Raw genomic sequence first — 24,326 nt, forward strand, 5'->3', positions numbered from 1 at the left:
ATATGTGTAAACTAAGTAATGCATAAAAATAATTAACTTCATAAAAAATAACTGTAATCTGATTATAAGAGTTCAAAATGTAATGCATTACACTTTGACTTTTGATTAGATTACAGTCATTAATTACCTTGTAATCAGATTACCCCAAACACTGCTCTCATTGCTTCAATTTACCTTTTATGAACAGATTTAAAATAAAAGCATAAAAAGTGAACAAACCTGTTGCAATTCCACCAAACAGGGAGAGGACCTTGATTGGCCGACGCTGATGAGCTGGAATTGAAGAGTACACTCTATGTGGCTCCTAAAAAAGAAAACAAAATGCACTTAGCAGTAGTATGTTTATTTAGCAAAATAATCAAAATTCTGTAATATGCACTCTTTACAGATTCATCTATAAATTGAAGTCTTAATTAAAAAAAACATAAACACTGTTCTACTCTTACAGTTACAAAATATAAATTTCACCAGTTGATTATCTAATAGGAGGACATGATGGTATGGTTGATGAAACACTGGACACTCACAAATTCAAAGGCACTGTTATTGGCAAAATACTCCTGGACACGAACGCTCCAGTCAGGCCTGAGCTTGAGCACACCATATCGCTTAGAGGGCAGGCAGACATAACAGCTCCATGGATCCACCTCCTTCAGCTTTTCAAATGTCCCTGGTCCCACCAAGACATTCAAACAGTCTTTACAGAAACACCTTAACAGGATGAAAGAAGGGAAGGAGAGTGAAACAATCTGCATTGAAGGTTAAGATTAAATTAAAGTGATAATTCACCCAAAGAAGAAAATTCTGTCATCATTTACTTCCCCTTCTGCACAAAAGCAGATGTTAGGCAGAATATTAGCATCCGTTGCCATTCACTTTTTAACTGCATCTTTCTTCCAGACAATAAAAGTGAATGGTGACTGAGGTTAACATTCAGCCTAAACGTCTCAATTTGTGTACCACAGATAAAAAGTAATTTGGGTTTGGAACAACAAAATGGCAAGTAAATGACAACATTTTAATTTTTGGATGAAGTGTGAAGTTCAAACCTGCAGCAGCTTTTATTCCCACAGAGAATGACCTCCAGGCCAGCACAGCAGACAGTGCAGTATGACTGATAGCCATCATCATCATATTTGTACAGGGTCTCTGTAATGTTCTCCTACACGCACACAAATACACAATCACACATGCAAAATTTTGCTCTGGTCAACAAATACCGTTTGTAATTCAACACTTCAGAAATAAACATTCAAATCTAATATCTTACCTTGCATTTAAAACAAAGGCTTCCCTCAAAGAGAGGATGGAAAATTTCAATGCTGGGACTTCCACAGGACAGACAGAAATCTAAAAGAAACATCCAGAACCACAGACAGTCTGTATAGTTCCCTGTCAAAAGCTACACTTAATGCTGTGCTTGATTCAGAGCTTATGGGAACATCTTTAGGAGTGACCAGCTGTGAATATGTGTGCAACACATCAATTAATTTGACTAGAACCTTTATAGCCTCTGTTGGTGACATCATCAGAATGTGCCAGTACCAGGGGCTATAAATAGATGTGCCACAGGTGCATCGTCAGGTCTTTTGTCTTCAGACCACTCTGTGATGTGTCATAGATAGGAGTTAGATTTGTCAGGCAGTGTGCAGAAAACTTTTTCTGTCATTCAAGTGCAGAAAAGACAAAAAAAAAAAAAAAAATACAAATAATGAGCAAACAACAAAGCAAACGGTGTGTGTTTCTTTGTTTGTTTGGGGGAAGACCACGCTGCTCTTGAGTTGGAGGGAGGCGAATGTGAGCATTGTGAGCTGTTTACAGTGAAGACGCTGCACGCTCGTCTCGCTTACTTCCAAGAGCCAGTACCCACCATTCCATCGTGGGGCTCGCGTATGGATCTGGCTGAGGAGCGAGAGACGGGTACGGGATTTACTCAAGGTGGTTACTTGTGCGGTGGCCAGATTACAACTAGACTGGCCACGCGAACAAGAGACCCCCAAACGATCGAAACTAGAAGACAGATTTCTGTCTGGTGGCCAGTGGAAGGGAACACAAAATCAGTCTCTCACCTTCTTTGAAGAACTCCATGACGAGTTAACTCGTTCATGGGGGAAACCTTATACTTCCCGTATCTTTGTGCCTTCGACATATTCGACTATCGCGGGTGGTAAGGCACGGGGGTATACGATGATATCACAGGTAGAAGATACGCTCGCGGGCTATCTCTCGCCTGGTTCGGCATCATCATTGAAAAGACCAACTCTCCCCACAAAGCCATTTAGAACCACCTCAACGCTTGTGGGGAAAGCTTATCAAGCAGCCATGGAGGTGTTACAGACATAACAGGCTGATCTGTTTAAGGACCTGAGTGCGGGTAGTACAATCAATGGGGAAGCATTCTCAGAGCTTAGTAGAGTCACAGATTTATCACTACGTGCAACCAAACAGACGGCTCATACTGTCGGCCATTCAATGGCTGCTTTGATCAGTACAGAGAGGCATCTGTGGCTAAACCTCACAGGCATCAAGCATAAGGACAGAGTATTCCTACTTGATGCCCCGGTCTCACCTTCCGGCCTGTTTGGCGAATCGGTGAATACAGTCTTCACCAGATTTCGGGAGGTGAAAAAACACGAGGAAGCCTTTGTGCAATTCATTCCTCGCCGCACTCACAGGGAGGGGCTGTCTGCCACCCAGCCTCGCCCCGGTCCTTCTAGAAGGGAGGCTCAAAAACAAAGTGTGGGGAGTTGCGCTCCCCCTTGTAAAGATTGGGGGCCGCTTCGTCGCCCTCAGCAGCCTCCAAAGCAAGACATCAGGACCATCATTTCCAAAAAGAAGCAGTCCTGACGGTCTTGTGCCCAGTTTTGTGGGGGTAGCCACCCTAGGGACGGGGTGCTCAAAACATCTACCTACTCCTTCCTGACACCCCCATGAAACCTCTCCAACCCCATCTCAATATTGCATCCTCATCCTGACTACTTGCCTTAGGTTCCTTTCTCTCGACCGTACATCAGGTCACTTGAGGCCTTCTGTCCTCTGCCATTCACAACGCCGGATCAGGAGAAACTTCACAGACTATATCCAGTCCGTGCTCTTCACGCCTACATCCACCATACTTGCCGGTGGCGGTGTTTGTAATGCGGCAGGCTGGTCCTCTCCGCATACATTCATAAGATTTTCTAGTTTTAATGTTCATTCCACTCCGGGCTCTCACATCCTTGAGTCAACATCACAAGCTCATGTCTGAGACCTTTCGCGTTCTTGTGAGCACACACTACACAACCGTAAGGGGCCCAGACACCCACAGTGCGGCGGCGTGGGTATCCTCATTCCCATAAGCGCTGAATCAAGCGAAGCATTAAGTATAGCTTTTGACAGGGAATGTATCGGGTTACTTGACTGCAACCCTTGTTCACTGAAAAAGTGGAACGAGATGCTGCGCTTCATTGCCGCACTGAGGATGTCCCAGGACTGCACTTCAGACAAATATATCTACATCTATTTATAGCCCCTGGTACTGGCGCATTCTGATGATGTCACCAACAGAGGCTATAAAGGTTCTAGTCAATTTCATTGACGTGTTGCACACATATTCACTGCTGGACGTTCCCATAAGCGCTGAATCAAGCACAGCATCTCCTTCCGCTTTTTCAGGGAACATGGGTTAGTCAAGTAACCAGAGACATTATCATTGTATGAGTTTAGGATAAAGGTATTAATTAACTGAAATGTTGAAAATAAATATATAAAACAAATGACTCACCTTTAATATTTTTGCATTTATCTAAGACTGCATGGACCATTTTCTCTGAAAGGAATAGGACAAAACATATTTTGTGTGCATTTTCACACAAACACTTAACCTAAAATCAGTTCCTGCATAATCTGCTAAAATAAAATGGAATAAATGAGATAAAATAAAAAGAACATCACTGCTCAATTTAGCTTACTTCTGGTATATTCTTGAGTGGACTGTTTGTTCTTGACATATTTTTTCTTGGCTGGTGGCTGAAAATCAGACACAGAGGAATCCGATGACTCCGCTTTATTACTAGATGAACTGTCTGTGAAATGTAACAACAAAAGTTGTGTTCAAACTGTTGCCTTCAATTCTGATAATTCAATGTATATGAAGCCACGGGGTGTCTGAAAATCTCAAAATTTGGTTAATTCTTTCATGCTGAACTAACTAAAGTGCTTTAGTTACCAATTGACCCTTTTCACAGACTGTGATGACGTTTCCGCATTATTTAGCAGCGTAATTCTAACAAACTTTACGTAAAAGTAACGTAAAGCCTGGCACCGCGGTTGCACTCTTCTCCAAACAACTGATGGCAGTGCAGAGAAAATATCAGCTAATCCAGCAAGAAAACCATAGGGAAGAAGTGATTTGCTGAACTTTACATTTACCTAGCCAGCATTACCAGGTTTCATAATAATAGTTCAGGTTCACTGGTAAAAAGAAAGAGGTGAAAAGGTCAAAAACACTAAAGAACCAGTAGTAGGATATTCACACTGTCTGTCTGTGGCTAAACACAAGCACTTTAATTTGTTTACAGTTAAGATAATAGTTTTATACTTTTGAGCCTTGTCAAGCGGATGTACATTTAAAATATTTTTTTGAACTCCAATTATATTTAAACACATGGTAATAAATGTTTTTATTTTACACAGTACAAATAAATAAGAGCTGTTCAGTTATATATCAATAAAACCAAACTTTAAATGTATTGTTTTGAGTCTTTTATTCAGTGTGCAAAATGTAATGGAATGAAAAAGGCTTGTCTTTCTAAACAAGATCAACCGAGGAGCTGCAACGGGTAATTTCACAGTAAAAACATTGTCCTTTAAACATTATTTGCAGTAGTTTTACACTGCCTCAAAATCACAGGCACATCACCCCTGCCCCGTTCCTCGAACTTACAAACCAGGCATAATAGTTGTTTTTCTTTTGATGTTGGAGCAAAAATTATATTTGGCTTTGTCTCCCATTCACAGTTATAGAAGTTTATACTGCAATCATTTACTTCCGCGTTCCAAAACCCGAAAGAGTGAAAAGTGTCCATAAAGAAATTCTGAGAAACAGTAAATATTCCTTCCAGTTGTTGAGAGTTGTCAAAACAAATACACAACTTTTGAAAAGTTTGAAACTGTTTGAAAAGTAAAACACTTCCTGTGTGAATGCTCACTAAACTTTCATCAGGCGAGCGCATGGCATTATTGCTGCTCCAGTGTTGCTGCAGAGTTTTTAAAATCAAATTTAAGACTTTACCTGACCTTTTTCAAGACTTGAACAAAATAAAATGAATACCATATCCCCATACCAAAACAAACCCACACATTCTCAAAGTAAATCATGCATCACAGACTCTTACTTAAACAGGCAGGGGCACTCATTCAATATGGCCTTAACATAGCTTATCAGTAGAACATGGTAGGCAATATGCAAGTTTAAAATACTAATATCTAAGATGGCGCTGCGAATGGCCACCTTATATATATATATATATGTAGTATAACACATTACTGTTATACAAATAATATAAAGAAAATAATGTGAACATTTGTATATTAGTTCATCTTTTCAGAGCAAAAATAAATATTTATTTAAAACATTAACCTCTATTTATTTTAGCACTGTGGCTTGACTCGAAATGACTTGAAACTCGTCAGGACTCGACTTGACTTGCTTGAGTTGAGTCACTGACTTGACTTGCTTGATTTGTCTGCACTGCACTTGAGACTTGACTCGAGACTTGATGTTTAAGACTTGAGACTTGCTTGAGACTTGCTTGTGACTTGAACATGTGTGACTTGCTTCCACCTCTGTGGTAGCCTATATTTAATGTTCATAGTCTTTCCTTCCTTTCTGACTTCATTGCTTCCAGCTGCTCATTCAAACAGATATGCATGTGCAAATGTGCACTACTACAATAATCTACAACATATTACAATATAAACAATTAAAAGTAAACATTGTAAAATTTCATCAACACTACATCATCATCAAAATTTGATCATTAGTAAAATGGCCTAATGATTGAGCCTAATGCTCCGCAAAAGCAGGAAACACTCAAAAGCCCCCGCGTGCTTGGAGAAAATACAGTGCCACGTTTTCACTCTGAAGGATGCAGCGCACGCATTTATGTAATTAAATCGTATTCTTTTAAAGTTTGATAATCACATTATGTCATATCATGATTCCTGTCTTTCCAGCCCCAAATTAAGACTTCTTTAAATGATAATTTAGTATCTTCAAGTAATTTCAAGGACGTTTCAAGCACATTTTTATTTGTTTTCAAGGACTATGCTCGAGATGTCATTAAAATTAATTCTTTATTTGTTTATTTTAAATAAAAATATTTTATTTATTCAGTTTATAAATTTTTTATAAAACACCACTTATTACAAGTAAAACATATCTCAATGAGCATCTTTAACTACATATTCTCAGTAACGATTCTTGGTTCATTCATGATGAAATTGATGTGCAATTGTAGTGTACTCTTTTAAAACGCACTTCGCTTCGCTTTTTACCTCTTGGTAAAAAATGGCTATTTTCAAGGCTTTCCAACAAACGTGAATAGCTGGGTCCGTAAACTGTAGTCCATATGTCTCATGTGCTGTGATTCATGTTTTCTAAAGTCTTTATGATTTAAAAGTCTAAAGATTTATGTGAGGAACTGACCGAAATTGTAAATGGGTCATTCTCAAAGAATTTTGACTTTCAAACTTATACAATATTGACATTTTCCATTCAGTTCAGTTTTTGCCTATAAACGCTGAGGGTAAACATTTTGTATCATGTTGACATTAACTTTTATTAATAAAGGACAACTTGGCTGTTGTTCTTTTATTATTTAATTGTATTTCACAAATTAACCAAGTTAAGACTAAGTTAACACTAATTAGGGTTGAATGGGTTACGACACCAAATATGTTTGTGTGAAAATATTTGTTAAAATGTGAATTACTAACTTTCTAACGTGCTGGGAAAATCACTATATGCATATTTTAGCAGCCTCTGAACTTTAACCTTAAAAAAAAATTTCCACAACATTTTGTATTTAAAACAAAAAAGTTAACATTAATAACACCAATGAAATTAAATCAAGGTACAAACATTATTTTTAAATTATTTAAATTATTAATAATACATTTGTTTAGGTTTTTTGTACACTTGTTCGGCCTTTCACTAATGCTTGTATTAAAAATAAGTACAACATAAACAACTTTTCATGTCATAGAAGTGGTGTATCAGTTGAAGGGGACAATTGACATTTTCAAATATATTTCCTAAAACATTAGCAAAACAGAGTCAAGCCATTTTATATAATTTAAGATTTGATTATAGAATAATAAATACATTATTTTATTTATGTTTTTGCTATTTGAAAGATTTTTGATGACTAAAAAAGTCAAGGATCATGTTTGTCAACATATTTTAATATTTACCCAAATGTTGTCAGAAATAATATATTTTGTGACACAAAGCTTTCTTTACAGAAGAGTGCGCTAGACGGCTCACAAAACTGAATCCTCCATTGATTTGCATTCAAATCTCAGAATGTTTTACATCATAATTTTTTCACTCTGGAGAGTGCCAAATACAAACCCCCAAATTAAAAATGAGGCCATTTTGGCACATTTGCATAAGGATGTCATTGGAAAAGTTTTGAAGTTATTTTGTTCAAAATCAAACATTGCTGTCATTTTCAAATACTCCCACTCTGGTACTCAATCGCTAACCCTATTATACATACCTGTAGAAGGCAAAAAGCCATCGGGACCTGTGGGCTTGAAACCTCCAAATGCCCAGTCTAGCATGGTTTTCATATCTTCCGAGCTTCTCCCAGAGCTGGTGAAAGTCTTCCCACAGCGTTCCCCTGCCAACTATACACAGACACAACAAAATACAGTGAAATGAAACAGACTATCATGCCTAAGACTGCACTATACTGTATATGACATGAGCAGGTTTGATGCCATTAATACATGCAGCATATTCAACAGCCTTTGAGGATAAGAACTGAACTACTGTATCAATGTTCAAAAAATACAAGCACTGTTAAATGAATATCTTGCTACTGTACCTCCAGGACTTGGTAAATGGCATCTTTGTAGGTACGCAGACCTTCAAAGGATTTACTACAGAAGCACAATGCAAATGCAGAGAAGGGCAACAGCCCCTCTGTATGAATCTACAATCAACAAAAGAGATGTGCTTTTGGTTATTTGCACAGAGAAATATTGAATGCTTGAGTAAGGAAAATATTTCTTAGCTAAGACTCAGAAGAAAAAGAGAGGGACAGAAACAAAAACAGTCATTACCTCTGAAAACATGGCATCTCCAAACCACTCCACACACCTCATGGACATGGGAACTGTTCTGCCCTTCCACGCTATTACCAGCCCAGGCCACCAAGACAAGCCCTTCACTTTCCCCCACACGAGCTCTCCATTGACAAAACCCTTATTATCCTGAAATGGGTAATGGAATCAGCTGAGGACTTACAGTTAGGGCTGGGACAAAGCGTCGATGTCATCGATGACGTCGACGTATTTTTTGCGTCGACGTCATCGATGACATCGACGCGTTGTCAAAATATGCACGTCGATTCGTCGGACCCAAAACAAAGATGGCGGCGCCGGCAAGTAGTAGCCACACGAGTGGCTCCTCAGACTATCAGAAGTGCAAGGCGGCATGCACTCGTTCCTCTAAAGTATGGGAATTCTTTAATTTAAAAGGAAACAATTCCGTGATATGTCGTCTTTGCAAAATGGTGATGGCCTTCCATTCTAGCACCACGGCAATGCACCAGCATCTGAAGAGGCGCCACCCGGGAGCAGCTGCAGATGACAGAGCACCGTGAGTTTTTTTTCAACTCCCCACTTTGCACTCGATGTTGGAGTAGGCTATAATACGTTGTCAACACCTAAAGTTTTCACTTATAGCTATTAATAATGCGCTTATAGCTATGAATGTCGTGAAAAATACATAGAGGACACTGACAACGCGCTGACAGACAGGACCAAGCAGGTAACATTTAATAAAGTTTCAACTTTCAAATTTGGTCATTCAAAGAAAATTAAACCATAAATAGGCCTACTATTTTGTGGCTTTTTAATGTGTCGTGACAGATTGCCTCAGTTAAAGCTGCTCGTGAATCATCTTTTCCTTGGTTAATTTATAGCATCAAATAGGCTAAACATGAATGTAGCCTCCATCAGAAGGACTTTTGTTTTAACCACGGAAAGATATCAGTACAGTAGCCTACAATCCATTATTCAAATCCACCGACGTTAATCTTCTCTCTCCTGACTACTTTGTCGGACAAAAATGGCATATTATGATTGATTGATCAGATCGCCAGTCAATCAAACTCCCGGCAAATGTTTTTTTTTTTTTTTTACATTTTATACACCCCCACCCCCGATGAAACCGGTATTACCGGTGTTGTCACAAGTCGATTAATCGAAATCGAATCGGACTGAAAAAAAATTAATCGTTAGATTAATCGTTTAAAAAAATAATCGTTTATCCCAGCCCTACTTACAGTAGAAGGATACATTACTTTGTACTCTTACTTCCAATCCTTTTGACCAAAGAATTGACTTCTTGACTTTTGTAATTGCTGGATAAGGATTTTTGAGTATTTGAAATTGCTCTATCAAAGAGCAATTTCTAGCCAATTAAGAATTTAGAGGTGATCATAACTAGTTACATAACGAGTTAACAGAATGTTTACTCACTTTAGAAGCTTCCATGACTTTTTAAGATTTTAATAAATTCCATGATTTCTCCAGGCAAGGAAATAATAATATCAAAATTCCCTGATATTTCCAGGTTTTCCATCATTTACCTGGTACGTCAAATCTCTCTTCCCAGGTTTGGGGCATGGCATCGCAACACTGGATCTAGATGAACGAGCTTCGTTCTTCGCCTAAAATTAGAGAGAAACAAACACTTATTAAGGAAGTATACATAAATCTGAGTTGTGAGAACCAATTAAACCTTTTTTAGAGAAAACAAAAAGACACGACACCCAGGTTCTACGTTAAGCATATTGACGGCCTCGGTCACCATTCACTTTCCATGCAAAAAAGAAATTCATATGGGTTCTGTTTCAACTTTTTGGTAAAGTTTCCCTTTAATGTGATTAGCCATAAAATTGCTAATCATCTGTACATTTTTGTCCCATGGTCCTCCAGCTATAGCTGTACAAAATGATTATTACATTCAAATGTCCTGATCTTATGTACATTGAGGATGACCACATACAATCTGACACCAACATATTGGCACCAGTATCAAGACCTTTCTTATTTATGTTAGTGTACCATGCATGACACTTTAAATAATGAACATAAATAAGCTATAAGAAACCGTCCATGCACCAGGGAAAAGCAGATGTTACTAAGGTTAGACATGAAATAACAGAAAGAAAACAGACATGGACTCATATCTACAGGAGAACTCAAAAAGAAGTATCAAAGTGGGAAACGAAACCACAGGACACATTTATGAAGTTGTATTCACCACGTATGAAAACAGATCAATAGAGAGAGCATAAATGGGACAAAACTAGGAGAATGTCGCTCTACACCTGCGATCAGCAAGACAGAGCATTTGATCTCCACCTGGGCAGGTACATACTGCCACGGGCATGCTGTCCTTGTCTAGGTTCACTGGTTTGCTCCAGGTGCCTGCATTGGCCTGAAAGACAGCACGTGCCTGCGGTTTCTGCCATAAGCTGCTTTCCCAACCATATATTCCCCTAACAGAGCCCTACAGACCCACACATACAAATGCACACATACACACATACATATGCACAAACATTACACACACAAACACACACACCATCACTCAGGACCCATGACTCCTACAGTTAAGTAATAATGTCCCAAAGTACAGATATATACGGAAGGAAAGAAAGAAGATTAATCAAAAGATGTTAGTGAGATGATATGGTTGGTTTATATGTGCCATTTTTTTTTGTCTGAGTAAACTGTAAAGAAATGACCTAATCAGTCTTGGAGCAAGACACATGTGTTGTGTTGTCTTCTCCAAAAGGCCCATTTCCAAGTAGAAATCTGTATTTTTACTGTTCTGGGCATATACAGTGAAGAGCATCCTTGGCTAAAAAGCCATTAGTCCATAGCGCTCAGCAGCTGAAATGTTGCTGAAACTATTTGATCCGCAGAAAGTTCTAAAGACACTTGAGCGTGAATTCACTAGTCAGTTGCGGCACTTTTACAAATAGTGTTTCATCATAAAAGCTGGTCTTAAAATCACATGCAATTAAGTTCAACCAGGTGCTAAATGTACTAAAATAGTGCTGCAGCCTGCAACAAGTATTTAAATAAAGTAATTGCCATTTTCAGCACAAACACGTCTTTTTTCTAAGCAAATTATGCTAATTATATATTGATATTACAGATTGCATAATTTACAGAATAAATTCTTAGTGAATTCTCCCCTCAAGAATTAGTTATTTGGCTACAAACAAATCTGAAAACAGTTCATTGTTGTTTCTCAGCCACAGCTGTTTTCTAACTATTATTACCTTCTGAAATGAGTTACTGGTCCACATAACATCATGGTCTGCTCCATTTTTCTTTAAGTCCATTTCTGCAGGAAAACAACACAATATACAGTTAAACTGAAAAGTGTCAAGTAACAATTGATCTAATGTGGGCCATGTTAATCTTAATAAAGAGCAGTATCTACTAACAACAATCACAGTTAATTGAGTGTGTCCATCTATATTTTCAATGCAATAGATACAATTTCTATAAGCTTTGAGGGCGAAGCAAAATCAAATAGAGAGAGAAAATTAAGAACCAGACTGAGATTGTAAAGCATTAATTGTTAGTCAATCTAGATTCACTGGCCTGAAGAATTTTATTCACACCTCGCAGACTGGTGATCTTCTCCAGTCGCACCACACATGGCTTCAATGTGACTGAGTGTTGAACCGTCTCTGGAAAACAACACATTGCTTCCATGAATCTAACCATTGTCATTAATCCTACAGAAGCAACTTATAATTTTTTTATGTAACTACAGTACACTATATCAAAAGTTGTAATGTTTAATAAAAATGTTTATAGGGTCAGTGAACAGAGTGATCCATGGGCATGGCATCTTAAGGCAAGGGAATTCATTGTTTTTCCATGTGCCATTATGTCCTGAGCTCGGTCAAGTTTTCTAGCTTTTCAAAGTATACTCTATAGACTGTGAGCAATTCTGAAGCATTTTACACATGCACACTACAAACGTTTTGCAGACAATGCACATAGATGTGTCCAGGTGCACAAGGTTACAAAAACTAGGCTGGTTACTGACAGTCCATGCAAACTGTGCTGATGGAGGCACATGGAAAACATTGAAGAATACCATTTGCATAAAAGTGATTCAGTCCATTTTACTAACACTTAATTACCTACACTTAAAACAGTGGTTATATCAATGCAACTTCATGCTTACTATGCTCACCCAGATCCTACAAAATTGGAATGCATTCAAGATTTATTATTAGGCTGCATGCCAAGTTATATAAACTATAGCTTTCTCTGCTATCTTTAGGCCTGTCATGATAGCTAATTTTGTTGGACGATATATTGTCCCAGAAATAATTTTGATAAACGATATTATTGTCATTTTAAGACCATTTTGTGCCACTGATATAATAATAAAATAATAGCATAATAATGCAAGTACACCATTTCAAAGAGCAATTAACTTTTAAATCTTCTAGAAATTCTTCACTTAAACATGCATGTAAACACAATGGTCAATATCAAGGTGAGCAAAAATTATCGAGGTCATGTCCATATATCGTACGATAAGTCGATAACGTAATTGTCGTGACAGGCCTAGCTATCTTGCTACCATTACCAGAGCACAGGACTCAATTTCACTAAAGCATTTTAAAATGAAACAGAAATTTTGATGATGATGGTTGAGTGAAATTACATTGGAAAAGTTAACATTTACAGATCCCTTTTTCAATTTTCAGCTATTCAATACATAATGCGATCACATGATATATCAATCTACTACACTGTTTTCTTCCATTATTCCATTCCATACTGATTTCATAACAGTTACACTGTAGTGATAGGATATATTTTGCATCAAAATAGTGAAATCTGTATTGTCAGACTTGTTGTATTTTGCAAGCGTTTATTGCTTTTGTTCAGGCATGCCAGACAATTCACGTTGCGCTAGTGCGAATAGATCTGGTGCAAGTCTTTACCAGAAATTGTAATTGACAATTCAGTTGGCTTCATCACATTGCTTATGGTGTGAATAGGACTTAAGGTTAACTCACCGGATGTGCTGTTTGCAGCTTTTTTCTTCCACACATTTTTGTGGCATTGGGCCTTGACTTCAGTGTGCTCTAAGGAGGAGTAACTTTTGTTTGAACTGTCATCCCAATGACCAGCATCACCATTTTCGACAGCCTGTGTGTGTTAGTGACAATTTCAAAACCATTTCAAAGACATAATTATTATAGGTATGAGTACAAACTACAAAGCATCTAATGTCTGCTAAGGACAGCTGTTAACAAGCAAAGATAGCTATATGATACTTTTGTGTACTTTATACCTGAGCAAAGATCTTTTCTGCTTCAATAGATGGACAGGGCAAAGCCAAAAGACTGAGAACAAGTCTTCTGAAGATGGATTCTGGTGCAAAAGTCTTAAGGGCACTACTCCAGTATCGTTCCAGGAAAAGGGTTGAAGATTTATCTTGAAGTCCTTCATCAAACCCAAATTCCATTTTCAGCTCCTCATCCTCTACACTCTGGTACTGCAAGAACTCATTGATGAGCTTAGCCGATTCCTCAGATTTGGCACATAGTCCAAACTGTACAGCAAGGTCAACTACACTCTTTCCAGTGATTTTTAACCTTCCTGCTGGACTGAGAATCTGTGACATGCTCCTCAGGATCCCATCGCTTAGAGGTAGACTGTCAGCAATGCAAGTAGTAAGTGTTTTATACAATGCTAAACACTCTTCCTGAAAAACATTCAGGGAGTCTGCTAGTTCCTCTTCTTGTGCAGAGATGAAGTCTTCTACTGCCCCACCTAGACTGAGCTCCGTAGCAGGAAGACAGAATGTTAAGTTATCCAGGATGGCTGGATCTTGTTCCTCCAGGTAACGTATGACAGCTTGAGGGCGAAGAAAGCTGGAGGCATAATATCGCAAGAGCCCACTTGCTTCTCGAAGAACCTGCACAAGATCAGCACGAGCAGAGCCTCTGCAACGTTGCAGCCGTTGTCCGAAGGCACGTAATGGTCCAAGGGCATGATCCAGGAACATCAACGTGACCCTGATTTTAGGGTTCTTCAACTGGGTACAAATCTGCTTAGCTTTATCACTGTTCTCATCACAGGAAGTGTAGTATGATGCCAAATCTGTCCACATTCCGAGCATCCTTTGAAGAAGCACACAAAACGCCTCACAGTTGATTGAGAGCAGTGGCCTGGAGTCTTTTAGTCCATCAATGCCAGCAAACAGCATCTTGAGGTTGTCATTACTGGTGGAACAATTTGAGTAGTGTCCATATATGTTCACAATAAGTTCCTGAACCTCACTAGAGTGGCCCATTAGGCCAGTATTGCAGACAGAATCCGGTAAACTGTAAAGTTCTCCAAGATCAATCATCTTTGGGTTGAGCTCCCGAATCTGCATGACAACACTCTCTGAGGTCTGGTCCTGGTCATCAATGTAGAATGCAACCATATTTTTAGCAGGAAGCTCAAACTTTTGCAGGACGTTGAGTAAACATCCAGTTACAGAACAATTTTCAGCAAATGCTTGAAAGACATCAAGAATACGGATGGAATACTTTGCTAGCTTTTCATCAAAAAATCCCACAAGTACCACATGGCAGCTCTTTTCTCCGCTCTCTGCATCAAGTGGCACCTGCCCACACATGTAAACACAGTACGGGTTCAGCTTACATGCAGAAACAATGTCGTTTGGGTACTGTAGTCCAAGGATATATCTTGCAGTACGTTGAGAGACCTTGTTGATCCTTGAGGATAAACTGGTAAGGCAATGAGTTTGAATGAAGAGCAGCATGATTTCACTACAGGAAATTGAGTCTTCAACCTGCTTTCTTTTAGATGAATTTAATGTTCCCATTTCATGCTTCATATGCTTTTTATTCTGCTGGTGTTGTTTCAGATCAAAAACACCTGCGTGCAGCATGATGTTGGTGTCACACAAAATACAGTAAGCAAAATTGTCCCCCAGATCACTGGCCCTGATCCATTTCATGTTTTTTTGCCATTTAGGGTCATAAGTCACAACTTGCTCCTTTCCACTCAATTCCATGTCAAGCTCATCTCTTATGATGCCTGTATAAAATGAAAATCAAGCTACATCAGTTTTTTCTCTGAAAGTTTGTAGTTCAGGTTTGTGTTTGATGTCTTTTCTTACTACAGTGTGTGTTTAACTAGTAACCTGGGAAGTATTTGATTATAAGGCCATATTAATAAGTATATATTAATCAATTTAAAATCAAATAACTTTTTAAATATTATAGCATATTGCCATGATGTAAATGCTACTGAGAACAATAACATTTCATTATTATTAAACAGGGACAGTTCACTCAAAAATTGAAATTCTGTCACTCTCTTAACCTTATTGTTATTGCAAACCGCTGTGACTTTTGTTTTGTGGAAAACAAAATGGAAAATTAGACAGAATGTTAAAGCTTTTTTCAGCGTTTCGAGTCATCTCAGACACAGTCAAGTGTACAGTCTTTCAAAGTATACTCTTTTGACCATGAGCAAATATGAACGTGTTCGACACGTGCACTACGACTGCTTTGTGAAACTCTTTTAGTGCAGTCAACAGCAGGCGAATTCACCCACGATGCGCAGAGACGAGGATATCTTGGCTGCACACGGACAGTCCACACATACTGTGCTGAAGATTACATTTGCTTCACACATACATTTGAGTGCACGTGTACCTGCCCACTCTTCAAATACCTATAAGAATGACACTTATGTGTTTACAAGACTACATAAGCAGCATTTTACAATATTCTACACACCTAGATGTGTTAAACTGCCTTCTCTTAAATCATCAAGTCCTGTAAAAAAATTTAACTTTATTCACGTTTACATGACGTTTCAGAATGCCACTTTCTGCAAACACCATGGAATAAGCCATTTCTTAAGTGCATTTAAACAGGGTCAGTTTGTCTAACATCTCAAATAAAAAGAAAGTCATATGGATTTGAAACAACATGAGAATGAGTAAATGATGACAGAATTTTTATTTTTGAGTGTACTATCACTTAAAGGAGAGCATCTAATAAAACAGCACTAACATTTGTCAAAGAAATTTTTTACGACATTTGTCGTAAAACAAAGGCAAAAATCTCTAGATCAATGTCCAGTTTGTCTACTGAAATAAACCATATTTACCTTTTGTAAGCAATGGGGAAAAAACAACCTAGCCTTACCAGAATCATGCGGAATTTTCCAGGATTTCTGAGACCTATTGAGGCTGTCTACAAGTTCAATATCCTGACCATCACGTGCTTCAATTGGGTTGTAAAGCTGTCTCTCCTGCCCCTCATTGGTAAGAAAAAATGTCATGAACCACTTTAGAAAGGTAAAGGTGGATCTTATATTTCCTTTGAGAAGCTCGTCCACAGGAACCGACTGAAAGGCATTAAAGGTTGAAAGAATGAGTTTTATTGTTCTCACACAGGCTTCCAAAACACTCCTACCGTCTGCCATTGTCAAATGGGTAGTCCAGATCCTGCTATGTCATGCAACTCAAACAGATTGCAAACAATTCAAAACAAATAATGTTGAAGGGAGACAAAATCACAGTGTAAAGACTCTTTAGGTAATTCAACATATTAATTATTTACTTATGCTTGTCTCAGCACATTAAGCTCAATTAGAATGGGAGAAAATATTTTAACATCAAACAAATTACAAGTCAACTTAGAAAAACACATTTTAAATGCATGATTAATAGGATAGAATAAGGTGAATCTTACCTTCGTCACGCCTCTTTTCTGGAAAGCTGTCTGCAGAAGACTGTAGTTCTGCAGGAAATCAGACTCCTCTTGGGATTGAAACTTTACTTTGCTCATGTCGATGGACCCTGGGAAGAGCCAGTCCATGAGCTGGCAATAACATGCTCCTGGAAAATCCAAGACAAATCACAATCACAGGTCATTCAGATTCAAATCTACAACTCACACGTAAACCATAACTGTGTCAAATTGTAGATGTGAATTAAACAAAAACCCTTGAAGCAATAATAGGTACCTGAACAACACTGCTCCACTTGAGTAAACTTGGTCTGAAGTGATTTGTTGATCCAGGCCAGAACTTCAGAGTGATTGCACTTGTCTTCAGGGTCATTAGGGACCAGACTGACATTAGTTGCCATGTTATGCTTCATTAATAAAATAATAGCATTATTATTACCATATAATAGCACATGAGACAATCATTGAGAAATCAAAACAAATCATAAGCAAAGTTAGTTGCAATGTACACACCTATTGTGATTTTGTACACAGCTCTAAGGTAGTCTGGAATTACACTAAACCAGTTATACAGTAAGCATTGTTTACATATTGACATAGTGTAATGTTTTATGAACAAAAAAAAAGTTAATCTCATATGTACAATGTTTAATGAAGGGTTTGTGTCCCGAAGTTGGCCGAGCAGTGGGTGTCAGACTGCATTTCCCACAAACTAGGAAATCTAGTACAGCCTTTCTCTTTCGTCAGTGAGTGGAGTAAAACACTCCTCCCCAAACCATGTTTAGAGAAGTACAAAATCTCGCGGGGTAATTTTACCGCGAAAGCAACGCGATTGAAAAGAAGGTTTCACCCTTCCCGCCAGCGTTTTTTAAAAAAGTTGCCAGCCACCGCCAGGGTTTTGGACGATTTTCGCTAAACTTTAACTCTTTCCCTACCTCTGTTCAAGTCGCAATAAAAAAAGAACAAATGAAGATAAAATAAAATCGTTTTTTTTTGTCTAAAAGCAGAGGCCCAGATCTTTAATTTGATATATAGCATCTTCATATATTCATGGAAGAAAATATTCTGCGGGCCATTAACCGTTTATCCGCTGACAACTATTGATAACGGGCGGATCGCAAACAAAGTGACAATAAACGACAAACTTGCGGAATGCATTTAGATATTCGGCGTATTGTAAGATGACATTATCAAACTATTTTGGTTTATGTCAATAGATCAAGACAGAATTGATCAAAGCGACATAACAATGTTGTCTTGTACATCTTCAAAACCGAATAGTTTCCCAGATTTTTGTTTTTAAACTTTTAGCTTTTCAACTTGCTTGAACCACAACGTAAACACGCAACATGTAGCCCAACACCAGTGTTCTTGTTTGCAGAACTCTAATTTAATAAAAACGCCTTTTAGAAATGATATCCGTCTTCTTGTGAGCGGTTGCCTTTGTAGCTGTAATAGTCGCCAACATGCAATCAAACTGTAACACTATGAATCAAAACAAGGAACTGTGTTGCAGATATATCGTTACTATTCACTAACTTTAACAAATTGCACAGCAAAACGTGTTTTTAAAACATTGACTTTGTCCTACCTCTTTTGTACCTTGGTCCGCGAGACCGCGCTACTGCCCAATCTAGAAGATTATCCCCCGTCCAGGTCCGCCTTATAATGTCTTCCCCAAACATATGCATTTTTTGCTGACATGGATTGGCCTGCAACCCCCACATGGGAGGTCCTATAGTAGTCAACGCTACACTAGCAATGATTTCTCAAACGTATGAAATTGTTATTAATTTACTGTTAAACTTGTACTTTCCGATTTCGAGATACAAATGTAAAGAAATTTGAGCTGACTTTACGTGTGTCCAGTTGTTTATTTATTTCTAAACACGAACGACACCAAACCCAGGCCTTTGCGATGTTTTTCAGATCGCAAAGTTAACAATTATGCCGATAAATTATTATATTTATATGAATGAGTGGGTCTACCAATCCTATTTTATGGATTTGTTAAAATAGCGATATGTTATTAATATATGTAGCCTATAGCGCGTACAAGCACAATTATACGATTTCGGTTTTTCGACGCGTTTCTAGAACTTAATCTGCTTTTTAGCTAATACAACTGTAAATCAACATGAAAACGATAAAATGACGACCAACATTGCGTTTAGAAAATTGTTCTCACAAAGGATAGCCACGCTGCATGCAGTGTTAGACAGACCATTTAAATTATATAAGTTTCGTAATATTAGACTATTTTTGTTGCTATTTGCATATTTATTTATTGTCAAAAGCACAGCGTACATTATTTTTTTTTTATAGCTGTCATATCAACCAAATAGAAATTATGTTTATGGCGGGCAGCGCCGAACACGTGTTCTAGATATGAGGTCAGAAAGGCTTCGGGAGGTTGTTTTTCACCACAGAAAATGTTGGGGCAATTTGAATGAGCGGAAGTACAGTTTTTCGGTGTAATTTCATAAATGTGACTCTCAAATGTACTAAAAGACCACAACTCTCTGTATTTTAGAGAAGGACAAAATATCGCGGGGTAATTTAACCGCGAAATCAACGCGCTTGAAAAGGTGTCACATTCACCAGGGACAAATACGCGCCGATCGCAAACAAAGTGAGCACATAAACAACAAACTTGCGGATTGCATTACGATATTCGATGTATTGTAGGATGACATGATCCAATTATTTTGGTTTCTGTCAATAGATCAAAATATATTTGGCACAGGCACACCAATGCCGTCTGGTTGTACAGCTTCAAAACAACTGGATTAACGCTAATGTTTCCCAGAACATTCCTTGTTTTAACCATTTAGCTTTGCAACTTGCTGGAACCTCAACGTAAACACCTAACATTCTATAATTTTCATAAAATGTAGACTATTTTTGTTGATATTTGCACATTCCTTTTTGGTTTAAAGCATAAATAGCGTACATTTAAAAAGGTTTAAAACTTTCATATCAACCAAATATAAATTCTGTTGAGCAAGTAGTGAAATGGCGGGCAGCGCGCGAACACGTGTTGATATGGTGTCAGAAAGGCTTCGGGAGAGTTTGTTTTTCAACACAGAATATGTTGGGGCAATTTGAATTAGCGGCAGTACAGTATTTCAGTGTATTCTCATAAATGTGACTTGCAAATAAAAAGTGGTACTGAAAGACCACGGTCTCTGTATTTTGCTTGTTTATACAAACGTTCCCAAAAATCAGATTTAAAAAAAGAATGATCATGAAAACTCAAACAAAGATATGTAATTTGAGACTGTTGGATGCACCTAGTTTAGGCCTATAGTTTTGTATTCCCCATTGCAATATTAAATCTGAAAACATAATTTGATTTTAGTCAAAGCAGCAGCTGGACAGACAGGACAGACCAGGTTCCAGCCATGATAAGGAAATCAGGTTTGTACTGGTCTCTCTTTTCTTTTCATTCACCCTTCCTACTTTTTTCTCTTGTGATTAAGATTATGAAAATTGTCCTGATTGACCAATAGCACAGACATGGCTGCAACTGAGTTGCTCTCCCTGTATCCACACTGAGTGGTGTGATTTTGGTGACTTTATACACAAGCTGATTTGAAAAAGAATTAGTTTCAGAGGGCTTACAACATTGCAAATCTTTACAGGTCCAATTCTCTAAATAACAGTTGACCCGGCAGTGGTGAATTATCAGGGCCAGCAAAGCCTTCTCTGTTGGCCTAACATGCCAAATAAATACATATTTTTTATCTTTTCATTCTCAATCACCTTTTTGCCTATGTATTTTTAATCGCTTTCCACTCTTAATTAATCAATAAACAAATAGAGAAAAACGAAAAATTAATCCAGTCAGAATTTATTCCTTGATGCTTACAAGCGTGTGACAACTGTTTCACATTTACATTTACATTTACATTTTATGCATTTGGCAGACGCTTTTATCCAAAGCGACTTACAGTGCAATTATTACAGGGACAATCCCCCCGGAACAACCTGGAGTTAAGTGCCTTGCTCAAGGGCACAATGGTGGTGGCCGTGGGGTTCGAACCAACGACCTTCTGATTAACAGCCCTGTGCTTTAGCCACTACGCCACCACCACTCCAAAATTTGATTTGTTTCACAAATCACATGCCCATAGCAGCACGTGAATTTGAGCTCTACCCCCTCAGGCCTTCAGAAGTTCCTCAGAATCCTTCGACAGTGCCAATAAATGGGTATCTAATGTCAGATTAGCAGATTCATCAGCCAATCAGATTGATTTCTTTGTTCTTGGTGGGTGTGATCTTTAGGATATGTCCCGATAAAGGCCTTCTAGCTTCTAGCAAGGCCTTTAATTGATGTCATTTGAAAGCGAAGAGTGAGATCTTGCTGACGAGTCGACTGTCAACTCTGCTGCTATCGCCATTGAGAAAGAGATCCTTATGTATTTCAAAACACAAGATGTTCTGCATTAATATGTGATTGCTTAATTTATTAAAGAGGAAAGGAGAACTGATTTTCACTTCAAGTAAATTGGTAAGTGCTTTTTGCATTGATATTGCAACATCAGGAGTTTTCTAAGTTTAAATTAGGCTGCTTGAGCATTCAGTGTTGGATCAAGTTTTGAAAAGTAGTGCTGCATTCCATTCAACTCGGAAGGTCGGATTTTACAACTTTCTACTAGGAAAAGTTCAACGGAATGCATCTTGAAGTCATTAGAATTACAACTTGTAGACATGTGCAGAAATTGTCAACTCCGATTTCGCCGAGATGCAGGGGCATGATGTCACACAAACATGTGGACTCATGGAGATATACAAAGTAAGTGATAAACATTAACTTTATTAAGTGATATCGATCTGTGATGGACTGGCGACCTGTCCAGGGTGTCCCCCGCCTTTCGCCCAATGTTAGCTGGGATAGGCTCCAGCCCCCCGCGACCCTGTACACAGGATAAGTGGTTGACGATGGATGGATGGATGGATGGAAGTGATATCGATAAATGAGTTCTTTTCCACACATGATATTAAAGCTTGTTTGACAAACGTCTGCAGAAACAGGTGTATAAAACATTATAATCTCTTTTGATAATCAAACAATTAGCGCTGCAGCATTGTTTATTACTTGGGTTGCTAGGAGACATCGCTAATGTGAGTCAATCCCCTGCTAATCTAACGGGAGCGTTGCAGTTCCAAATATCGGGGAATGAAATGCATTTATGGTCAGAGATATCAAGTTGGAATATCTTACAACCGAATTGAAAGATCGATTTTTATAGGTATTATAGACCTCCTTGGTAGATTCATTTGAAATATTATGATTTTAGAATGTCTGTTCGGGAGACATTAATTTCACAAAACAGTCATGCTGCAGTTAAAATTAGGCTTGCTTGAGCATTAATTGTTGTTCAAGTTCTGGCTTTCGTGCATGGATGTGTTTTAAAATGTCAATTGGTATTATTTGTTAGCTGCAACATAATTTATGATGCCCAAAGGCATAGGGTGTCTTATTCATTGTGAAACTATGTTTTCTTAATGGCATGAATCCCACTGAAGGCCTACATTTTTAATGCACAGCCTGCCACTGTTAGACCCACTCATCCAGTTGAAAAGTATTAACAATGGAGATGAGAGAGGAACAGTTGTGTCAGCCTTCATAAGCTAGATATGCTTCATGGTGAAACAACAATAGAATTGGGCAAAGAGAAAGAAAAATTATCAACAAGAAACCATGTGATCTGTTTTTATGTGTTCTCCATAGGTCTGCACAATATTGAGTAAAAGTGTGATATGCTATAATTTGTTGGATAATGTGATTAATCTATGATGATGTCATAGGTGTGTGTTGAACATCAGATCCACTGTCTAACCCAGAGATCACAAACATTCAAGGCTCCATACTAAAGATTTAGGAGCCAAAAGGCTGTTTTAGTGAACAAAATACAGAACTACTTTATTTAGATGGTTTCAGGAGCAAGATAAAAAGTCAAAGAAAACAAAAAAAATGTGTTAAAACATTGTTCTTAGTCTTTCCGTACTGTGACGGGGCAGCAAGGACACAGAGGCTAGATGAGTACAAATCGAATTGAAACACAGATGCAGTTCAATCAAAAGCCCAATAATATCCGGAAAAACATTTAGTGCATAACAGGGCTTTTATTTATTAACCAGCCCAAAATACATGAAGGAAACACAATGTGTACTCTTACAATCATGTACAATACATTACAATATAAACACTACAAAGTGAATATTTTCACATGAAAATTACATTTTCATTTGTGATCGCATGTCATATATGTCTGGTATTCTGATAATGTAGTATTATTTAAACAGAGTTTGACCCCTTTTCTCTAGCAAATTCAGTTATAAATATGTATTTTCAGGCAAAACATCATGCCTCGCACTGAGTTTGTTGTTGTTTCAGTGAGCACATCTCAACAGAAAGGTTGAACAGTGGTGGAAGACACACTGGTGTGCGCCTATTCTCACATACACAAGTGACAATCGCGCAGCCAGCCTATCATCTGCATCACCATAACATTACTTTTTTAAGTATAAAAATCATTCCCTTAGCACAAGCCCTTGTGACAAATTTGTGATATTTTGATAAATTCATTACACTGTGCAGCCAGTACCAGGCAACAGTTAAATTACTGAATTTGAATGTTCAAGCAGAATGAACAAATGGAAACATATATTGAAGTTAGTTCTTTATCAGAAGTGAAAGAGGTAGTCACTGATCCCTATATGGCTCTCTGCTCCAAAACAACAGCAGAGGTCTTTATCTACTCTCCTTCCTTTCCCCTCCAGATGTCTGCTGTTTGAAACTGAAAACAATGGTACTACTAAAACTACTTCAAAACCACACACATCAATCTCTCTAATTCATAAATCACAATGACTTTTTTGGCAAGCCTGAGAAAGTGACCATTTCACTGACATTCATTTGCTAATTTGTGTGTGAAGGACAGCTTTTTAAGTGCCTGATGCAAATTTTCGTCATTCTCTGTTACAAGTTTTTATACCTGAATGAAAACAAAAATGCACTCTGGTCTTTCACATTCTTTAAAACTATTACCCATGTGACTATAGAGATTCATTAAAAAAAGCAATATTTAGAAGCATTTACTATCAGAGACCCCCATTCTCACCTACAGCCATTGAAGAACCAAAAGCACAGAGTGCACTAACTGAATGACATCACATTGACCCTGCTATTGAGATGGCAAATCCTATCCTAGATCCTATATCCTAAGCAACCCCCTGTGAGCAGAGAGTGGGAGAAAAAAGAGACAAAGTTGA

General features: G+C 38.0%; 1 protein-coding gene across 2 annotated transcripts in view; it reads right to left on the reverse strand.

Annotated features, from left to right (window-relative positions):
• The window catches only part of LOC127630461 (uncharacterized), a 33,480-nt gene extending 14,800 nt beyond the window's left edge, over window positions 1-18,680 (reverse strand). For both annotated transcript variants that reach the window (XM_052107998.1, XM_052107997.1), the window contains exons 1-18: window positions 18,637-18,680; window positions 17,323-17,452; window positions 17,049-17,194; window positions 16,500-16,701; window positions 13,619-15,378; window positions 13,341-13,473; window positions 11,919-11,987; window positions 11,571-11,635; window positions 9,864-9,944; window positions 8,332-8,481; window positions 8,094-8,201; window positions 7,764-7,893; window positions 3,951-4,064; window positions 3,764-3,808; window positions 1,271-1,350; window positions 1,050-1,162; window positions 528-711; window positions 220-304 (exon numbers count right to left, since the gene is read on the reverse strand). In XM_052107998.1, the coding sequence (XP_051963958.1) occupies window positions 220-304; window positions 528-711; window positions 1,050-1,162; window positions 1,271-1,350; window positions 3,764-3,808; window positions 3,951-4,064; window positions 7,764-7,893; window positions 8,094-8,201; window positions 8,332-8,481; window positions 9,864-9,944; window positions 11,571-11,635; window positions 11,919-11,987; window positions 13,341-13,473; window positions 13,619-15,378; window positions 16,500-16,701; window positions 17,049-17,194; window positions 17,323-17,446 (3,589 nt within the window). In that variant the 5' untranslated portion in view covers window positions 17,447-17,452; window positions 18,637-18,680. The remainder of the gene's footprint in view (window positions 1-219; window positions 305-527; window positions 712-1,049; window positions 1,163-1,270; window positions 1,351-3,763; window positions 3,809-3,950; window positions 4,065-7,763; window positions 7,894-8,093; window positions 8,202-8,331; window positions 8,482-9,863; window positions 9,945-11,570; window positions 11,636-11,918; window positions 11,988-13,340; window positions 13,474-13,618; window positions 15,379-16,499; window positions 16,702-17,048; window positions 17,195-17,322; window positions 17,453-18,636) is intronic.
• Between the last annotated feature and the right edge of the window lie 5,646 nt (window positions 18,681-24,326).

Source organism: Xyrauchen texanus, chromosome 37, assembly GCF_025860055.1.
Source record: "Xyrauchen texanus isolate HMW12.3.18 chromosome 37, RBS_HiC_50CHRs, whole genome shotgun sequence".
Lineage (NCBI taxonomy): Eukaryota > Metazoa > Chordata > Actinopteri > Cypriniformes > Catostomidae > Xyrauchen > Xyrauchen texanus.